Raw genomic sequence first — 20,474 nt, 5'->3', positions numbered from 1 at the left:
GTTTGATGGTGGTTAAAAGTTATTTTATAGAACAGGATGACAACACGTTTATGTATTGATGTGTATTATTAAATATAATCAAATGAGCGTCCGTTGAAGATTATTTTCAAGCAAGCAGGATTTGAGCATAGTACTAGAGCAAGTCAGCTTAATACTTTTTTACCTTTATTTATTAAAATAGTAATATGTTGACATAGCAAATTTTAAAAATATAGATAGGCTAGTAGAAATATAAATCACCCCTAATCAATTTTTAAAACACAGTATATTGCTATAGAAAGAAGTTCTTGTGTTTTCTCAGCCATATGGGGTAAGTTATAATGCAACTATTAGATGCTTCCTAAAATCATATTTTCAAAATTTGTGTATCCCTTCCTTGGACTATACGGAGGAAAATCATGGCGTTTATTAATGCCTGACCTTGGTCACGAATGGCAATTTAGCGTTCTAATGAGCCAGGTATTTAGTGGCCCTCAGAAGCTCTCTTTTCCTGCAGTGAATGCTATCTCTGTTTTCATCAGTAGTGAGGACTGCTTGAGTGTTTGCCAGCTGAAAGGATGTTCAGTGAAGAGATAAAGGATTCCGGCATCCTTGTCCTCTTAAATTTTCTTGTGTAACCAAGGGAGCCTGTGGCAGGGGCCAGGCTCGTTCATCAGCTCCTGCACGGTCGTGGTGCCAGTCTCCGTGTGTGCTTGTTGCTTCACACGCTAAAAGTTATCTGCATGTCTATTGACAGGAACTGGTTTTTTTTTAAAACACATCTCTTATAACCAATTGTAGGTAAATGTAATTTTTAAAATGTCTTTAGGTTTTTTTCCCTGTTATGTAGATCTAATGTTATATCAAATAAGGCATTTTATACATGCTTATTTATGAGTGATTTATTTAGACTGAGATTTATCCAGGCTTCATTTTTAGATGACTTTATGTGCTTAGCTTACTTTTTTGGCTACAGCTTCTGTCACTTATTTCTTATTACTGTAATGTCATACTTGAAGTGGTGAGAGGCGATTGAGGTCTTAAGTTGAAAGAGGGAATTTAAAAAACTGTGTATTAATTTCGTGTGCCATTTTTCTTCAAATTTATATCCTCTTTACTATCAGAAACTGCAAATGAAAATAACCTTGGGTTTTGTTTTCATCCTGTTATATCAAGTCTAAGGTACCTACTTTAAGCGTTAGAATAGATATGTAATCAATATGCAAATATCGTGAGCTGTACAGTATCTGGGTTTGCGGTAGGGTTGATTCATAAGTTCTGTTGACAGCTTACTTGTATGCATGCACGGACCTGGAGCTTATCCAAGTATGGAAAGTTCGTGCTGTCTCAGAGAAAAGAAAATTGATGGGAAGATACAGTATTTTCCACATATGAGGTACTTGACATCAGTTTGGGCTTTTTCAGTTTTAAGGCTTTTACAGCCAGCTCGTTGGTAAACCTGTGCGTGAAATTGTGTTTGTTTTCTACAGAATTTCCGTTACGTTTAATGTTTCCAAAAAATGTATTCTGAAGAACAATGTCAGATATTGCCTGATTTTTAAAAACAGTTCATTTGTGACATGGGGAGAGGTAGAGAACAATCTTTTAATACTTCTCCGGATTCTTTTAGAGGCACTATTACAATTTGTGTGTGCCATTTGAAACTGTAAAAAACTCATTTATTATGAATTAAGAAGTGCAAAATATCTCGAAGGACACAACGAATTATAAAGTAGGATTTTTTTTTAGCCTTTCAACATTTGAGCGTAAGTGAGAATAGGCTTTTATCAGGACCTTAAAATCTAGATGGGCTTCAAATCAAAACTTTGCTCCTTTGAGTTACTGATTTATATAAACTGTAACAGGTCCTATAAGAAGAAGTAGAAAATGCCATTCAAAAAACTGTTTTAACTTTCAAGATACGGAGTGTTTTCCAGTTATACGAACTAGTGTACTTTTGTAATAAACCTTTTTGTTCGAGGATATCTTGTATATATATTGCTCGTGTTTCATTTTCCAATTAGTAATGTTAATGAGTGACTGTTCCGAGTATAGAATGATTTTCTTTACTGATCCCTAGGTGGCAGCTTCGTCGGCAAGTGCTGAATTTCAGCCGCTAGTGCTCTGCACGGCGCCTCTCCCTGAAGCCTCACATGACCAGTTTGTGGCTCAAGGTATCCTTTTAGGAAGACATTCTACTTTCAAAAATAAAAATGATAAGTTGGTCCAGGCAGATATGTTGAAAGTAAATGTTTGGATAAGAACCAAATTAAATAAGTCACAGAACAAACTGTCTAGATAAGAACAAAATGAAATATCACAGAACATGATAGAATAAATATATCAGAAATTAACAAAACAAATAATCTTAACTAATAAATGGGAATTTGGCCATCAAATAAATGGTCTGATTGCCATATGGTTTCCTATTAGATAAGAATAGATATTTGGTGTTTGAATCGAGGAACTAGTGAATATTAATTAGCTTCATTTTTTTTCCCTTTTGTGAAAACACCTCAATTTACCACAGTAATCCACTTGAAAGTGATGAGAATGGGGTCATAAGTATTTTGCAGAGCCTATGCTTTCATTTTAAAGCACACAAAGTGTTTTGAGTCTTTATTTTGTTAGAAATGAGTGATGAGTAGCCTAGGATTTATTTTTATTAATGACAATATGTCGATTTTAGTCTTTGTGTTAGGCGCTGCCTCCAACTCTATTATGCTTTACGCTTTATATATTCATATAGATTACAACGTAACTTTTGTTTCTTCTAAGACAGTAGATAGACCTTTATTCAGTAGCATTAAATTCCTAACCTATATGGAATATACTACCTAAAAAAAAGGTAATTTTAAGCACTGAAATATAAGCATGTGCAGAGAAAATGCTTTCTAAAACTTTAGAGATACTTGCTTAAGTAAGATTTTACTCTGAATTTTCATTACAGTGTTTGTTCCATAACTTCCTAAACAATGTCTCGTTTCGGTTTTTAGTAATTTATGTTAACAATATACAAAAGAGTTTAATTATAGAAAGTACTCATTTGATCCTCGTAAGAACAAAAGGAGCAAACTCAGTTTGTTTTAAGTGGCTAAGGACACAGAGCATGAAATGAAATTTGATAATGAATTTCATGAATATTTATTTCTAAGAGTGTGTTACGTTACTATTTTTTAAACAGCTTTATTGAGATATAATTCACATTCATACAGTTCACCCATTTTAAGTGTACAGTTCATTGCTTTTTAATATATTCACAGAGTTGTGCAATCATTACCACAGTGAGTTTTAGAACATTTTCATCACCCCAAAAAGAACCCTTGTTCCCATGAGCAATCACTCCTGATCTCCCCCATTCTCCCCAGCCCGAGGCAATCACTAATCTACTTTCCCTCTTTATTGATTTGCCTGTTTTGGACATTTCATAAAAATGGAATCATACAATATGTGTTCTTTTGTGTCTGGCTTCTTTCACTCAGCATAATATTTTTAAGATTCATCTGTGTCATAGTCTGTATCAGTGATTCATTTTTTATTACTGAGTGATATTCCAACATATGGATATACTGTATGGATATATATGGATATATGGATATACTGCATTTCATTTACCCATTCATCAGTTGATGGACATTTGGATTTTTTCCACTTTTTGGCTTTTATGAATAATAATGCTACAAACAGTCATACAGGTGTTTATGTGAACACACAGTTGTGTGGTTTTTGTTTGTTTTTTGGTTTCTTTATTCTTGGCTTGGATTTATTTTCAAGGATTGTGCTTAGAATATATATTCATGCACAGTTTTACTGGTTGCCAATTACTTCAATGTATGTATTTGACAAAAAAGTATTTTACTCCTTTTTGTTGAATCTGCCAACGAACCTTTGAACAGTACTGGAAAGCATTAAATATATCTTGTCAGTGAGCCTTAAGACTAAAGCAATTTTGTTGTTACATATCTTTCTAAATTCTGTCTCTTTAAAATAGTTAGTGTTAAGATAAAATTTTTTTAGTGATAATGAGATTATAGTTCCCTCAGCTGGAATTCTCAGTGAAGGATTTCTCCATGAAGCTGGTCTGTCCTTTTATTTCTTGTTCTGTTAATTCTTGATTAACCAGGGAATTACTATGCCCCAAAGCAATTTAGAGCAGGATGACGAGAATTTTCCCTATCATGTACATTAGGGCCACTTTAGATGTCCAACTTCTCATTTTCAAGTTTAGTTTCTAACTTTTGTAAAAGAAAAATCCTTTTATGTTTTAAGAAAGCCTTTAACAGAGTCTCATGATCTATAAGCGTACATTTGATCTACAAAGTTGAAAAGAATCATTACAAAATAAAAATGTTAGTATATTTGAGTATTACAAATATAAATAACTGAGATAGTTCTCTCCAGATAAAATATTAATTTTTTTTTAATATATTGAATGAGTTTGAATTTCTTAGATGTTAAGCCCCTCCTATTTTATTGGTATTCTTTTCTTCTGTATGCTGCCCTAGAAGTGCTGAAGACATGTAATACATCTTTTGTGAATATATAAAATTTTCCCTTAAAAGCATTTGCACTATTTCTGTGGAATTCCCTAAATTTAATTTTCCCAATTTAGTTTAAAATATCAAATCTGTCTTGACAGTATATAGTCCCAAAGTGCCTCCTCCAAGGAATTAGTTAATTACAAAGGGAAATATTATAACTTTGTAATGGAGAAACCTAGTAGACACCACCTTAATCCATCAAATGGCCAAAGTTAACACCACCCATAATGGGACAAATAGGAATCATGTTTCTCCTGATATAATGTCCTGAAGATCTAATGACGAGGGAACATCAAACATCAGACACTGTACAAGGGAACTAGCTTGTGTTCCTCACAAAATGTCCGGGTCCTGAAAAACAAAGCAAGACTGAGGAACCCTTCCAGTTCAAAACCCAGAGACATGAGAACTGAATGCAAAACAGATCTCGAATTGTATCAAAACAAGAAAAAGAACTTTTTCCTTTTGCTGTAAAAGATGTTGGTGGGACAGTATGCAAAATTTGGAAAAGGTCTATGGATTAGATAGTACCACTGCATCAATGTTAATTTCCTGGTTTTAATCATTGTACTGTGGTTATAAAAGACAAAGTCCTGTTTTTAGGAAGTTAACTTAGGACTAAAGGGGCATTTGTGTGCAGCTCACGAACAGTTCATAAGAAGGTAGGTAGGTAGGTAGATAAAATGTGGTAAAATACTAATATTTAGGGATCTGGGTGAAGGTATACTGGGAATTTTTGTACTCTTGTACTTTTCCGTAAGTTTGATTTATTCAAAATATAATGTTTCTTTAAAAAAGAAATAAGAAACGAAGGTCATGAGGGAATCTTGAGGCAGATTAAGCTTTCTTGTTAGCAGTACCCTGCTGAGTCTTCTAGGAAAGTTCCCTCATATCTTCAATTCTAAAATCCAGAACCTCTGAAAACGGAAAGTTTTCTCAGAACACAGGTGGCAGTAAAACTTGCCCGTACCTGCGTACAGTTGGCTGCAAAATCTGACCAATTCTAGTTTGAGGTTGTATTTGCTTATGTATTCATCCTGCTTGCTGTGATTATGTGTCTGCTACATTGCAGAAATATTTATTTCCTTATGGGGTGATGCCCAAGATTCCATTGGAAGTGTTAATTAATATATGGTACACGTACCTTATTACTTTTCTAAAATCTAAAAATATTTTGAATTCTGAAACACTTCTGACCCCTAGAGTTTCAAAAAAAGGATTGTGGAGCAGTGGTTTGTGCCTCAATGTCTGAGTGCTTGGGACACAAAACCATGCCCTGCCCTTCTTGTCTTGGCTAGTACACTGTCACCCAAGGTAGTCACACACACCCTTGTGTACATGCATGTACACACACACACACACACACACTCTGGAGGAGCTGGACGTCTGACTCCCTGGCCTCGGGGTTGAGGTGTGTTGAGCAGTTAAGGGAATTTCCCAGCCATCTCTTCTTTGGCAATTTTAGGAACTTTCCTCTGATTATCAAAACTTGTGAATATTGTACATAACCACAAGGTAAACAAAATGGTGATAATTTTCACACTTATTTCAATAATAGGTCAGCATGAAACTGCATCTCCACGGCTTCCTCATGATTCATCCCTTTCTGCTCCTCTGCCCAGACAGTGTGTTTTTGTCACTCCGCCTCTTCTTTCCGCGATGTGCAGCCTCCTAGACAGCCTCTTGGCAACGACTCCAGGCGACACTGCAAATGCTTTTCGACAAGCTCGTCTCATAGAGCTTCTTTGTAGGTAAGAGATAAATACTCCCAGAGAGGCGTGTAGACTGCAGGCTTTTGCTTTTGCCAGAATTGTCTCGACAGTTTTTATTTTAGATCTGTTAAAGCACTTGGATGGGTTTGTTATGTTGACTGTTAAGCTTCCCCAGCTCCCCGTCCTGATGTTTTTTAAACTCCGAAGTTCTGAAACCTTATTTGTCCTCTGCCACATTCAAGGAATATGATGCAAGTCTCCTTGGTCATTCAGAATGGAAGAAGGAGTTTTGGGGTTCATCTCCCTAGCAGTCATATCAGAATAACATCCTTGGTTTGAAAAGTCATTTTTAAAGTTCATTTGGAGTTATTTAGTTATGGGAGCCTGAGAGTTTTATTAGAAAGTAGTCTGATAAAATTTAGGGAAATCATGATTTGGTTCTTTCATTTATCTAATATTAATCAGTGTCTGACATAACTTTTTCTGATTTTCTGATTGGCTATATGGTATAGTTAAAAAGGCCAAGGATATTGAATTCCGTCTGACTTAAGTCCTAATTAGAGTTCATTCTCTCACTAGTGTTGCAGCCTTGGGAAAGTAACTTTAATCTCTGAAGTGTCATTAATAACACCTAGTTAATGGGGTTACTGTTAGGATTAAAAGTGTTGTTGTCTAGGGTACTCTCTTATCTTAAGTGTTCCTTTTCTCCTGACATGTGTTTATTCTAGCCAAGTGTACCTACCTCCTGTTCACCACACATTCGTTTGCATTTCTCTGTCTCTGCCCTTTGAACATTCACTGTCTGAAATGTCTTCCTCCTCTTTGCCCAATCACAATGCTTTCTCTTTCTTTCTGGGATAAGAACAGTCTAAAAAGAAAGAAGTCTGCCTTGCTTCCCTTCACTCAGTTGTGATTACTCCTTTACTCTGCCCTTTATAATAAGCAGCAAGGTGTGAGTTTGTTCTGTTTACATTCATTTGTCATCTTTTCTACTTTGATGCCTACTAGAGTTGAAAAAAGGAAACTGCTAGTTGATTGTCTTTCCTTCTTGAATGTTTCCTGCCTCAAAAAGGGTCAGAATGGGGCTTTAGGAATAGTCTTGCTTCTCCAGAGTCAGTTATGAGTCTGTTGTGACATTGAGGGCACAGAGGTATTAAAGGCTCTTTTATGGCAAAGGCTTATATTTCCATCCCTGTTCTTTATTTCTGATTAAAAATTTTTTTTCCTGTTTGTTTTTCATTATTTTGTTTTTTACTTTCTAAATCAGAACTTATTTCCTGGCAAATGTTTTTCCTGTTTTAAATAGGGACGTAACCACCAAGGTCTTTCTCTTGTTTCTTTTCCTTCTGAAAGGGCTTTATTATATTTTATTCTGCTTTTAATAGGTTTCATTAGATATTTTTCTTAGAATTCTTTGTTTCCCACATTTATCTGATGAGATCTTTTCCTGTGTTCTGAAATATTGTAGGGTAACTTTTTATAAACGTTTATTTCCTTTATTTTGTAAAAATCCTTTTTCTTGAATTCTGTTCATGGTTATATCCGAATTTCTTAAATTCTGATTACTGAATTAGTCTTCAGCAATAAGCATACCGATCATGTGAAGGGTGCTCCTTCTCTGTCCTTCACAGCGTCGCAGATGCCACCCTCATAGAGACAAGCGTCCAGGAGCTCCGGGCCCTGCTGCCTGCGTCACCTCGTGTTGAACACACTCAGGCTCAGGTAAGCGCCTGCGTCTGCACGTGCGTTCGTTTACCCTTAAATGCCAGAAACGTAAACTCTGCTGAGGATATACTAACCACAGGAGAAGGTTGAAAATCTCTCAGGATACACGTGGTATGACGAGGTTATTTGAAATAGGTTACTTAATAGATGGTAGAAAAGAGCAGTGGGGTTTGAAGACCTAGATTGTATTCCTGGTTCCATCATTAACCAGCTAGAAATGTTTAATCAAGGATCTGGGTATCTTTGAGCGCCGTATTAAAAAAAGGGGTTGTTGTATAGCCCACCTTCCCCTTCTGTGATTTTAGGCTGTCTCTGTCATTTCCACATAAATTGAAGTTGTGAAATACTTAGTGACTAAATTCTGTGTATATTCAAAACTCAGTCTAATAAGAATAAATTTATGTTTGTTCCTTCACAGATAATTTAGTATAGTTGCTGCTAATAGAAGTGTTATCTTAACATCAGATTTTGTAAGAAGGGCTGCACGATTGATTTGGGGTGAGAGGTAATCACAGGTGGGCTAGCGGTGTCTTTTGCCTTGCGCTGTCTTCTTTGAGCTTTCTGAATAAGGCAGACCCCCCGGGACAAGGCTGGGTAACACTGTGCATCATCTTCCAAGCCCTGTCCCAGTGCAGCGTTTTCATTTGTGGGTGTGCTTATTTGCGTAATGGTCATCGCCTCCATTTTTCTGTCTGTCCATCCAGCAAATCTTTATTAAGGGCCTACTGTGTACCAGGATCTTCCCTAAATGAATAAAGCAAAGACCCTTTCCCTCAAGTTGGGAGAGTAGATAGTGAGCAGCTACATATATGCCTGATGATGTCTTAGACATCGAAGAAGAATAACTAAAAGCAGGGACAGGAAGTGAGGTCAGAGTTGGGGGGGCAGGGCTTTTCCGCATGGGGTGGTCAGGGAGGGGCTTTCAGACAGTGACGTGTGGCCTGACGTTAGTGAGGAAGCTGGTCCTATGGGGCATAGCAGGGCCCCTGAGAGCTGGCCTATTCAAGAAGCAGAAAGGAGTGGCCAGAGCAGAATCTGCGAGGCAGAGATGGGGCTAGAGGGTTCAGGGCTCCATGAAGGCAGGGCCTTCCTGTTTCATGCCATTGTGTCCTGAGTGTCGGGCACAGTGCCCTTCCCATGGCAGGTGCTCATTCAGTCCCTGTGGAATGGATGAATAATAACAGTAACAAACCTTCATGGGTGTTTGTTTCTGTGAATTTATGTAATCCTCACATCAATCACATGAAGTACCATTAGCGGCCCTGTTTTATAAAGGAAATGACTGGAGCCCAGAGATGAGTAACTTGCCCAGGGTCACTCACACAGTAAGGGGCAGAGCCAAGATTCCAGCCCACGCAAGCTGGTTCTAGAAGCCACGCTCTTACTGTTGCACTACCTGGCCTTATGTAGACTAAATGTGCTTGCCTTTTTGTCCTTATATAAGATCATTCATTCCAGAAAAATTTTGGAGCATACGCTTTGCCACATTGTGTTGTAGGTGCTAGTGATGCATCTGTGAACAAAGCAGACACATACCCCTGCCCACATGAAGTCTGTGTCCTCGGTACAGGAGACAGACAGTAAACAGTAAATAAAATTTAACTGTTTTATCGGATGGTGACGAATGGTGTGGAAAAAATAAATGAGGATGGGGAAAGGGGAGACAGGTTGATGTTTTTCTTGTCGGGTGGTCAGAAAAGGCCTCCTGGAGGTGAGATGTGAGCGGATGCCTCGGAGGTGAGGAAACAGGCCGTGGGTCGTGGGCAGAGCGTGTGGGCAGGACTCTGCACGGCGAGCTTGCAGGCAGCCAAGGTACGAGGGTTCTGAAGCATGGGGTCGGTTGGTTGGTCTATTTATTTGACAAATCTTTTTTTTTTTTTTTTTTTTAAGAAATTCACGTTCTTTTATTTATTTATTTATTTATTTTTGGCTGTGTTGAGTCTGCGTTTCTGTGCGAGGGCTTTCTCTAGTTGCGGCAAGTGGGGACCACTCCTCATCGCCGTGCGCGGGCCTCTCACTATCGCAGCCTCTCTTGTTACGGAGCACAGGCTCCAGACGCGCAGGCTCAGTAATTGTAGCACACGGGCCCAGTTGCTCCGTGGCATGTGGGATCTTCCCAGACCAGGGCTCGAACCCGTGTCCCCTGCACTGGCAGGCAGATTCTCAACCACTGCGCCACCAGGGAAGCCCCTGGTCTATTTATTTGAAGAAGGACTTTCAAACATAAAAAAAGAGGTACTTTATGAACTACCATATCAATAGCTGATTACATCTTCAGTATGGTAATTTACAAAAGAATCTTTGACAGCTCAGTTGTTCTCTCTCTCTAATGCCTCCTGCTGGCTCTCACCTCCCATGGTTTATCTATTAATGGTTACACCATACCTGGAGAGGGCAGACTCGCTGTAACTTCAGTAGTGTAGTGTATGAAGGGATCAAAAAATACTTCACAGCAATAAGGAAATTAAATTTCACAAACTGCTTGCATTCTACCCAGTAGGAAAAGTGTAGCGCCACCTATACTTTTATGTAAAATATATCTGCAGATTAGATAAAGGGAGTACCTTTCATCAAGAGAAGGAGGACAGAAGAACTATTTGGAAATAGTCTGAGGCCATTTACCATAGAGGCACTATGCCTCCACAAATGCCCAATGGTCCCTGCTCTCACAACAGCAGCCGAATAAGGTGGGAGGAAAAACTGTGAGTGTGTGTGTTTGTGTGCACACGTGTGTACAGAACGAGACAGAGGCTTCAGAATATCTCTGTAAAGTTCATTTATATGGGCTGTCTCATTGCCTGGGGATAGTGGGCAAATGAGTCCTCGCAGTTTATTCTTAAATTATTACATATCCAGAGAATTTTTTTTTTAAAGTACTTTTGCCAGTTAATACTTTTTATGGTATTAGTATGTATCAAGCAACATTCCAGAGATGTTTTTATTGGTAATTTTGGGGAAGATTTAATTTTTCTTTTGTAACTAAGAACAGTATTTTTATGCTGAAGGATAGTTGAGGCCAAACATTGGACATGTTTGCATTTTATTTGTAGCAATAACTAGGCTATTAAGCTGGCTTTTCCCACCCCTCAGTTGTACACTTTAAAGAGTATTTTATAATCTTTCTTTACAATATTGTAGATTTCATGGTTTTGGACTGCCTTTTTTGCTTCTTCCAGAGTATTGATTCTACAGCTTAGCTACTTGAAAAATACAAAGACTTTCTTTCTCTAAATAGAATTCAGAATTTGGTTTTGGAAATATTGCTTTGTTTGGTATTATTATAGTTGACAGTGTTAATGTGGCCATTAATGACATGCTTATGAGAAAAATAATGCTTTGTCTGCTGTGTATTCATTTTAGGTCTTTAAAAATTATGATGAATATTTTATTACTTTTTATTAACTTATGTTACAAAGAAGTGACTTCTTATAATGCATAGAGAACTAAAATACTTTATCACTGCGATGGGCTTTTCATATGACGTGCTTTGTTTTACTTTATGTCCCTTTTCGAATAGGTATCCTTTCTCCTAGAATACCTGTCCTCTTTGTCCAGGCTTCTGCAGTCATGTTTAGTGGTGGATCCCGACCTTGTGGTTCAGGATGAGCTTCTGAAGCCTCTTATCACAAACGTCATCAGAGTTCTCACCATATGCACCAAAGATATATCAGGTAAGCTTTATTTTTTTAGTTTAGGATGAAAGTAAATAACACTGAGGAAGAATATCTTACCTTGCACCAGGTATTCAGATCAAGGTCACATTTTGGGTTGTTCTTTGCCAGTATTTTGGAAGCCTTTTATAATGAGTTTTATAGTTTGGATATTTTAAGTGGTTCCAGGAGACCATTTGAGGCAGTTATGTAGTATAATAAAAGACCATTCCCTGTGCTGTCATTTTAAATGAGGGTAAAGTTCTTTATGAAATGTTAGAAAGTGCACTAAGTATTAGAGAGTAAATTATTCTTATAGTCTATGGCTAAATAACAAGTTTAAGCAAGTCTAGAATGCAGTATCAGAAATTTCCTAAGGTCTGGAATTTTTTTTTTTTTTGGCTGCGTTGGGCCTTTGTTGCTGTGCGTGGGCTTTCTCTAGTTGCAGCGAGCGGGAGCTACTCTTTGTTGCAGTGTGCGGGCTTTGCATCGCGGTGGCTTCTCTTGTTGCAGAGCATGGGCTCTAGGCCTGCGGGCTTCAGTAGTTGCAGCACGCGGGCTCAGTAGTTGTGGTGCGCGGGCCCTAGAACGTGCAAGCTTCAGTAGTTGTGGTGCATGGGCTCAGTAGTTGCGGCGTGCTCGCTCTAGGGCTCACGGGCTTCAGTAGTTGTGGCACACGGGCTCGGTAGTTGTGGCTCGTGGGCTCTAGAGCACAGGCTTAGTAGTTGTGGCACACAGGCTTAGTTGCTCCACGGCATGTGGGATCTTCCCGGATCAGGGCTCAAACCCGTGTCCCCTGCATTAGCAGGCGGATTCTTAACCACTGCACCACCAGGGAAGTCCTGGAATTCTTAAAAAATATACTTTGATGAAATGTTGAACATAGAGCTTAGTAGGCGAGAAAATTAAAACAACAAGGTTCGTTGTCAAAATTAAGATATGATAATTGTCTAAAATAGTTTATAATGAAGTAATTGATCATTTGATAATTCTCTTTGCCCATCAATTCATTCTTATTTAGTCCTTTGAATTTATGGATTTGCAGGGTTTAAGTCTGGTAAGTGAAGTGGTTTATGATGCCCAGCAAAGCCGGTACTCAGTGTCTCATCAGTACTAAGTTATCCCAGTGCTAGAGCAGCAGTAATTACTTACATGGAAATTTTACAAGTGGCAGTGATGTCCTGACTAAGCTAATTAGGTTACACCATGCGTTCTCTACAAGAGTGATGTCTCCCTACACGGAACAAAAAGTGATTCTTGAGGGAAAGGGATGGGGGAGAAAAGTCTTAGCTGCTGGAGTGGTTTGTGGCCCTCAAAAGCTCAACTCTACTCAATAAAATCTTATTCCTTAGTATTTAGTTTCTCTTGTTGGGTATCACTTGAGAAGCTTTGACGTTGAGCTCATGGAACACGCATGAGAAATATGCAAGATCAGTGCTAAAAAGCTGGTGCGAACATGGCTGTGACTGGAGTGCTTTTGATCTAACGCTTGATCCCAAAGTCACATGACAAGAGGTGGCCTGCGTGTTTTGGCTGCCACTGGCTGCCTTGTGGATGTTCTATTGATTTCCTTGCTTTGATTTGGGGCTTTGAAAATTAAATTAAAATGGTATATATTTTAATATTTAAGTATATGGAAGTTATTTAACCCATAATTAATTATGCCAAGTGCTGAAAAGAAGAAATGTCAGTAATATCTGAATGTATATTTAGCAGGTGGTTAAGTTAATAGTCATTTTCTCATATCTTTCAAACATTAAACATTCACTAAAATAATTTTTAAGAAATTAAAATTTTTTTCTGGAAAAATAACAGTTTTGAATGATTTTATAAAACATTGATTATACTTCTGGTATATATTTATATGATTTGATGATTTTCATATATAATTTTATATATTTTAATTTATATGTGTAAATAAATTACATTAAAATTATTCAGCAAGCACAGTTATAAAGTTAAATGTGAATAGCTTTTTAGTTTTTAATTTAACTTTAAACTTAAATATTTTATTTGACCATCTTAAGCCTATACTAAATAAAGCTAGTAAGCTTTATATTTATTCTTTTTATGTGTAAAGTATAAATATATAGATATTACATAAACAGATATATGGTATCTGTGAAATTAATATTTCATGGGGATTGTGATAAGGTGACATATGATTAAAAAGACTCCTATTTATAGAGCTGATAATGACAAAAAGGTTGAGAAACACCAAAGGTTGCTACAATCCAGACTCCCTGGAAGATGTTCTTTCCCAGTGCCTCATGGGTGCTGAAGAACACTGAGGGGGGAGCCTTTAGTTCCTTGTAATGAGTTTGACACAGTTGGCAGATAACTGCTGGCGCTGTGGCCACAGATGACTGTCCTAAGGTAGCTATTGCCCGCCAGCTCCCATTTGCCTAGTAGAGAGAAGGGAAAAGCCGTTTTTCCTCTAGAAGGTTAATTGCTGCACCCTTAGCCGTACATAGGCAAAGCTGCAGAATCCTCTTTTGTATCATAGTTTTCCTTTTGGGGAAATACTCTTTTCTGTTCTTCAAAGAAGTTTCCTTTCTTTACTGCTGTGACCTTGGCCATTATGTTTTCCCCTTTCACCCCTACACAAAGCTGCTAGAGGGGATAAAGAAAACAGGAGAAACTTCACTTTTACAGAAGTAGCACAAGCAATGACATGTTTTTATGATGTGCCCAATATGTAGTTCTGAGGCTATGGCTTAATATTCAAGTTGCCAGTTTCTGCTTATTGTTGAATATGCTTTAATAAGAGGAGGATGTGTGAGTGTGTATACATTTGTCTATAGGAGGGTGGGTGGAAGAGAGATCTTTAAGAAGCAATGAAAAGGAGAAATTAATTGAAATAAATTTTGGATCATGTTGAATTACATTTGTCTTCATTTGATGAAATACATACCTCTTATTTTATGTGTAATGAAGTGTCTTGGTGAGTTTTTTCTTCTTTGTGTTAATAACTTGAAATGTTTTGATTAATTTTATAGATATAGAGTTAATATCGGCTTTTTATCAGACATGGACACATTTATTTAACCTTCTGGCCGCACTCCTGAGGAAAGCTGGCCCTGCCTCTTTCCCATCTATTACGATGGGTCTGGCCAGGTACTGGGCGACGGTGGTCGGTAAGAAGATAGTCTCTCTGGGTTTGGGGTTGTTCTGCTAATAAAAATTAAGATAATCCCTTATGTCTGATTTTATATATAATTTATATGTATTCTCTAAAATTAAGTAATTATGGCATGGTATATGAAAGAGGAACCAGGTACTTGCTTCGAGAAATTTGCAATGCTCTTGAGGAGCCCAAAAAATGCATTTAAAAAAAAAAATGAAACATATGTCAAGATACTGTAAAAAAAAGTAAGAAAAGCCTATGGCATTATGAAGACACGTATGATGTGATTATAAAACAATGAGATAGGTTTTCTTCTGTTGATGTAGAAACCCACCTCTTTTCTCACACATACGCATTGTGAGTGGGTAAAGCTGCCTATATAATATCCTGCTTACATGATAACTTGGAAAGTTATAATAAAAATAGTGTCTTGTCTTGAGACGTGAGGATTTTCTGATAGCCAAGGGTATAGTGTAGTTAATTATTTTTGTAAGATGTTTTCCATATAGTAGTTGCCTACTACAATAAACAAATGATTGTTTTTTATATTACTGCTGTCTTTAATTTTTCATAAAGTCTCTTCTAAATTTTAGCATAGCAAGAGCCTTTTTTTACGTAAATGTATATAAATAACATGTTACCTTTTAAAAATAGCCAGTTAAAATGTATTCAAAATTGAGTTCTTTTAAGTTTCCACTAATTCAATTGACTTATTTTTTCACATTTCATTTTATCATTTGGTCATTCTGTAAACTTACATGTATGGTACATTTTGTCACCAGAGTAGTAAAGGTTATGGGGAAGTACATGTTCAGCAAGAAACAGAATTGTTAGTTATCTGGATATAGGAGTTCTGAGTTTACCCTAAGGGGAATAGTGACCATTTAGGGATTATTATTTTGTTAAAAGAGATAAAAATTGACAGAGATTGACCAAGTGAGTGATTAATATTTTCCTCTTGCATCCATGGTGTGGGGCAGGGGGAAACTACTTTATCACCTGAACCACCAGTAGTACGGAGCAGCATGCTTTACGGCCCTCATATGGGGCCCCTAGGCCGGCTGCTCCAATCTGGCTACTGCCTGGTCTGGTAAATAAACTCCTGCTGGAACACAGCCACGCTTATTCATTTCCTTACTGCCTGTGGCTGCTTTCCTGCTACAGCGGTAGAGAGGTGAATATTCGTGACAAAGGCCCATGACCTGCAAAGCATGAACTACCTAGTTACCCTTTGACCCTTTGCAGAAAAAGTTTGCTGACCTATGATTTAAGACTGTTTACCTGACACTGTTTCCCTAGTGATAAAATAAAGACATATTAAATTCACAATCTTTCTACAAAATATACACACGGTTTTATATAATAATGGTGCTAATAAAAAACAACCTACTACATATACTGTTAGCTTTGATAATAGCAATGTTAATGAAAATATAACTAATAAGAATGATCATTGATATTCCTTACTGAGGGGTTGTTTTTGTTTGTTTTCTGTTTCTCTTATCATTTTCCATCCCATGTGCCCATACGCATTTAAAACATATTAAGTCACTTTGTAACTTAAGTTATCTATAACAGTTTTTTCTCAAATCTGACTAATATTTAGACATCATTTAAATGAGTCCCATGAAACCTGCTGACGAAATTTCTTTTCTTATGTCACTTAAGAACATAAGAATTTCTATAAGCCTGAATCTAGGTAGAAATTCTTATGGTTATAACTCTTAGACAAGTATAAATCCAAAATAATATAAAAATAAAACACAAAATTATAAACCAGTGCAGTCAAATTAATAAAATTAATGTAATATAGCAAACATTCTTTTGACTAAATTTAAATCAGTGCTCACAACAGGAAATTAATAATGACTGCTTCAGTCTAGATTCTTTTGAGTTTGTTTGCCTATTCTTTCCTCTCTGTTATACTTGCAGATCACTTCATAATCACTCTTGTTCTCTCTCTGAACTACTTTGAAACCTTTGTTCCTACATTATGCCAACACTGCAAGCTGGGTCTTGTTTTAAGTACTGTTTAGCATCAACTTGTTTGAAAACAGAAAAACAATCACACTTATTTGTAAAATAGTAACCTAGATAATCCAGAGTAGAGTTACATTAGCTATTTTTTAAGGTTAGCACTGAAATAAAAACTCAAAAACTCTAGAGTGTTTTTGGGTCCCCCAGTAGACCCCAGAGGGATCAGTACTCATTTATATATAATCCTCTTATTTTAGATCTTAGCAGATATTGTGTATGTGTACACTTGTACACACACACAGTCACACTCATATAAAAAAGAACCTATATAAAAAGAACAAAATGAAAATTAGATTCCTTCATCAGTAGGTTGTCTTAGTACTGTTTAACTTACCTTTAAACACTACGGTTATTCGTGTGCTAATAAGCTTTACTTCGTTAGAAATAAAAAAGCTATAAACTTCATTACTCAAATAAATCTGATTAACTTCTTTAATTTGGAAGAAGTTTTCAGTCATTTACATATGGAGTTATTCTCTCTTTCAGATATGTTCTGCAGATGTGTGGGTTTGTCTAGCACCTGCCCCACTCTGTGTACTGCCAGCCTGCAATTCCTTTCTCTTCTCCTGACTGAAGAAGCAAAGACGCATCTCCAGGATAAGGACAAAACAAGTTTATGCCACAGTCCAACGATGGCTTCACTTCTTGATAAAACCCAGGAAAGTCAGAAATCTCTAGAACAACTTAATGAAGTAATTCTTCAGGTATGTGATTTCTTAATTTTTCAAGATTTGGTTTAGTTTTTAAATGAATTGACTTTCAGTCTTGGTCTTGTAAGAATTTTTTTCAATCATTTGAATTAAAAAACAATTAATGCTCATTATGACCATTTAAATAATAGAAAAATATATAAAGTTAAATTAACCATCTCCTCTCCAGTCTCATTCATCTGATGCTGACCGGTTTCTTTAATACACATGATGTAAAAATTCAAAATGAAACCTTAGTAATTTAAATCCGGCTGATTATCAAAATAGTTTGCCGAATCATGACCGGAATGATCACGTTTCAGGAATACAGGTATAATTCATAGTTTATCGCCACTTTCAAGACACGTTTACATCTTTGAAAATATTTTTACCTCAATGGCATTTGGCTTCTACTGTAAATGAACTATATGTTTAAGGTGTATGTCCGTGGAGGAAGGTGGACGTGGTTGGCATATTTCTGAGAAGATGCCCCCTTTCCAAACCCTGCTGCCTATTTTATCTTGTAAACTTTTTTTTTGCAATCCTAAAGTATGAAGAAAGAATTTTGTTTCATCAAAAACTTTCTAAAGCCACTAAAGTATTGTTATTTTATATATAGATTAACAGTTAAAAAAAAATGGGAAGTGTTTCCTGAGTTGGACAGCTTTTTACAAATAGGAATATTACTAGATTTTTCAGTATTAAGAATCCTTTTTAATAATAATCACATTTAATAAATTAACTATTCTCCAATAAAGTTAAAATTAAAAGAAAATAATCACGTGGTTTCATGATTTTCGTCTTCTCACTGCAAGGTGGGTCAGTGGCGGGCGGGCGCATTGACGGGTTTGCTTCCGCTTCCCGGGCAGCCAGCCGCGTTTCACGGTCAGCGTGTGTTCTGCCCGCTTGCTGCCGTCCCCGGGGCCTAGGGTTCTGGGGTCTTTGTGCCTCCCATGCCCGGGCGGGTTGTGGCCGCGCAGGTCCTCCTGGTACGGCCCCCTGTGTGTTTGGCATGACAGCCTGACTGCGTTGGGGTGCGGAGGTGGCAGAGGCAGGGGCGGCCCCCGGCCCCGCCGGAGCTGCCTGCGGAGGGGCTCGCGGGCTCTCGGGGACTTCTGTCCCCCTCGCCCAGCGGACTCTAGTGGTCCTCACGGCACAGGAAGGAGCCTGGTAGGGGCTCCCCGACACTCCCTCTTCTGTCTCAGCAGCTTCCTGAGGAGCTGGAGCTCTAGGGGACAGGTCCCCAAAGCATTCCTCAAAGACACCTATTCTTGGGAAGCCACCACTTCCTGTAGCTCCTCCCTCACTCATTCCACTCGATTTTTCTTAGTTTAGAACCCAAACTGGACACTGTTCTAATTGTCTCAGTCACCATCACAACAATAGGCTTGATTAACTGAGTCCCATGATTAACTGAGTCCGATTTTGCACTTTAAGGAATACGGTTGGCTCTCCGTATCTGCGGGTCCTGCCTCCATGGGGTCAACCAAATGCGGATTGACAATGTTTTTTAAAAAATTTTCAGAAAGTTCCAAAAAGCAAAACTTGAATTTGCTGCATGCCCAGCAACTATTCCCATAGCATTTACATTGTATTAGGTATTAGACGTAATCTAGAGATGACTTAACGTACATGGGAGGATGTGCCTAGGTTATATGCAAATACTTCACCATTTTATGTGAGGGACTTGACCCTCCGCAGATTTTGGGGTTCACGGGGATCCTGGAACCAATCCTCTGTGGATACCGAAGGACCACTGTGTTATAAGCAGGAAACTAAAATGTACACTTTACCGAAGTTCTCCCCCAGCCCCGATGAGAAGTCATTACCAGTTTCCCAACTTTGGCTTTGGCAGAACACTCTTCTCCTGGGCGAGGGGCCTTTGCGCTTGCCGACGTGTTTTCCTCTTCAGGGAAACAGAGGGTATCTCAGTGGTTTTCCTGATGATTAGCTAACTTTCCTCCCTATTTCTTCCACATTGCAAAAGATACAAGATCTGTGTGGATATGGATATGTTAACCAGTTACTTAAATCGTGTTTCCTTATAAATCATACTCTTCTTGCTCATGTAAACAGTAGAATATGAATATGTGACTTTTGTTAGAAGGGCACAGAAATTTAAGACAAAGGAGAGAAAGGAATTTACCCGTGACAGTTTATGAGAAAAACGTATGCCTGACATGAGATGGGGCGTTTATTAATGAACTTGTTAAACTGCAGATACTGTGTTTTCTTTACAGTGCCCTGCATAAAGATGATATGTGAATTAAAATATTGTTAGAATGCATTAAGCAGCAACACATTATAATAAATCGCATATGTTTCTTAATATATATCCATGTGGGCCATGAATTGTGCCAGGAGTTATATAAAGCAAAGTAAACTATAGTCTTTAAATTATCAGAAAAAATAGTATTCTGAAATTGCCCTTCAAAGGTGTATTTAAATTTTCTGTAAAACTTTACTCAAAAAATATTAGACGTGTGACCTTAGGCATATCACTTAACCTTTTCTTATTCGGTTCTTCGATGCAAAATGGTAGGATTGTATTACATTATTGCTCAGTTTCTGCTGGCTCTAAAATTCTCCGTCTCCTGATAAATTATTATATTGTTTGTAACTTCAATTAAAATGTCTTGACAGAGAATCTTTTGTAACGGCTGCTTTACAGCAGTATCCTACAGATGGTACACGTTGAAAGTTTGCATTTGGTACTCATCTCTTAAATCACGTATGTTTATTTTTCCATAATTTTTGTAATTCTGTTTTGAGGCAGTTTCAGGGTGGTTTCAGGTCAGAAACTGTTAGCTGTCTTTTGAACATAAAATATTGAACACATTTGACTTAATGGAGATTTTGCCTTCTCTAGTGAGATACTCAGTATGTTTCATTTGCAGATACATATAGATAACAAGATTAGTAAAGCTATCTCTATAATAGGTCTTGTCTGTAATTGATATATTGGATTATTTTTACTCTTTTTATTTGATATGATATCTGAGGATAGTAATGCA

General features: G+C 37.5%; 1 protein-coding gene across 3 annotated transcripts in view; it reads left to right on the top strand.

The window, feature by feature from the left end:
- The window catches only part of RTTN (rotatin), a 136,128-nt gene that overhangs the window by 90,251 nt on the left and 25,403 nt on the right, over positions 1-20,474 (top strand). For all 3 annotated transcript variants that reach the window (XM_036823798.1, XM_036823799.1, XM_036823797.1), the window contains exons 35-40: positions 2,060-2,153; positions 6,079-6,271; positions 7,864-7,954; positions 11,475-11,628; positions 14,607-14,744; positions 17,258-17,475. In XM_036823798.1, the coding sequence (XP_036679693.1) occupies positions 2,060-2,153; positions 6,079-6,271; positions 7,864-7,954; positions 11,475-11,628; positions 14,607-14,744; positions 17,258-17,475 (888 nt within the window). The remainder of the gene's footprint in view (positions 1-2,059; positions 2,154-6,078; positions 6,272-7,863; positions 7,955-11,474; positions 11,629-14,606; positions 14,745-17,257; positions 17,476-20,474) is intronic.

Source organism: Balaenoptera musculus, chromosome 14 (genome assembly GCF_009873245.2).
Source record: "Balaenoptera musculus isolate JJ_BM4_2016_0621 chromosome 14, mBalMus1.pri.v3, whole genome shotgun sequence".
Lineage (NCBI taxonomy): Eukaryota > Metazoa > Chordata > Mammalia > Artiodactyla > Balaenopteridae > Balaenoptera > Balaenoptera musculus.
Note: the sequence above shows the minus strand (reverse complement) of the source record. Positions and strands in the feature narration are given on the sequence as shown.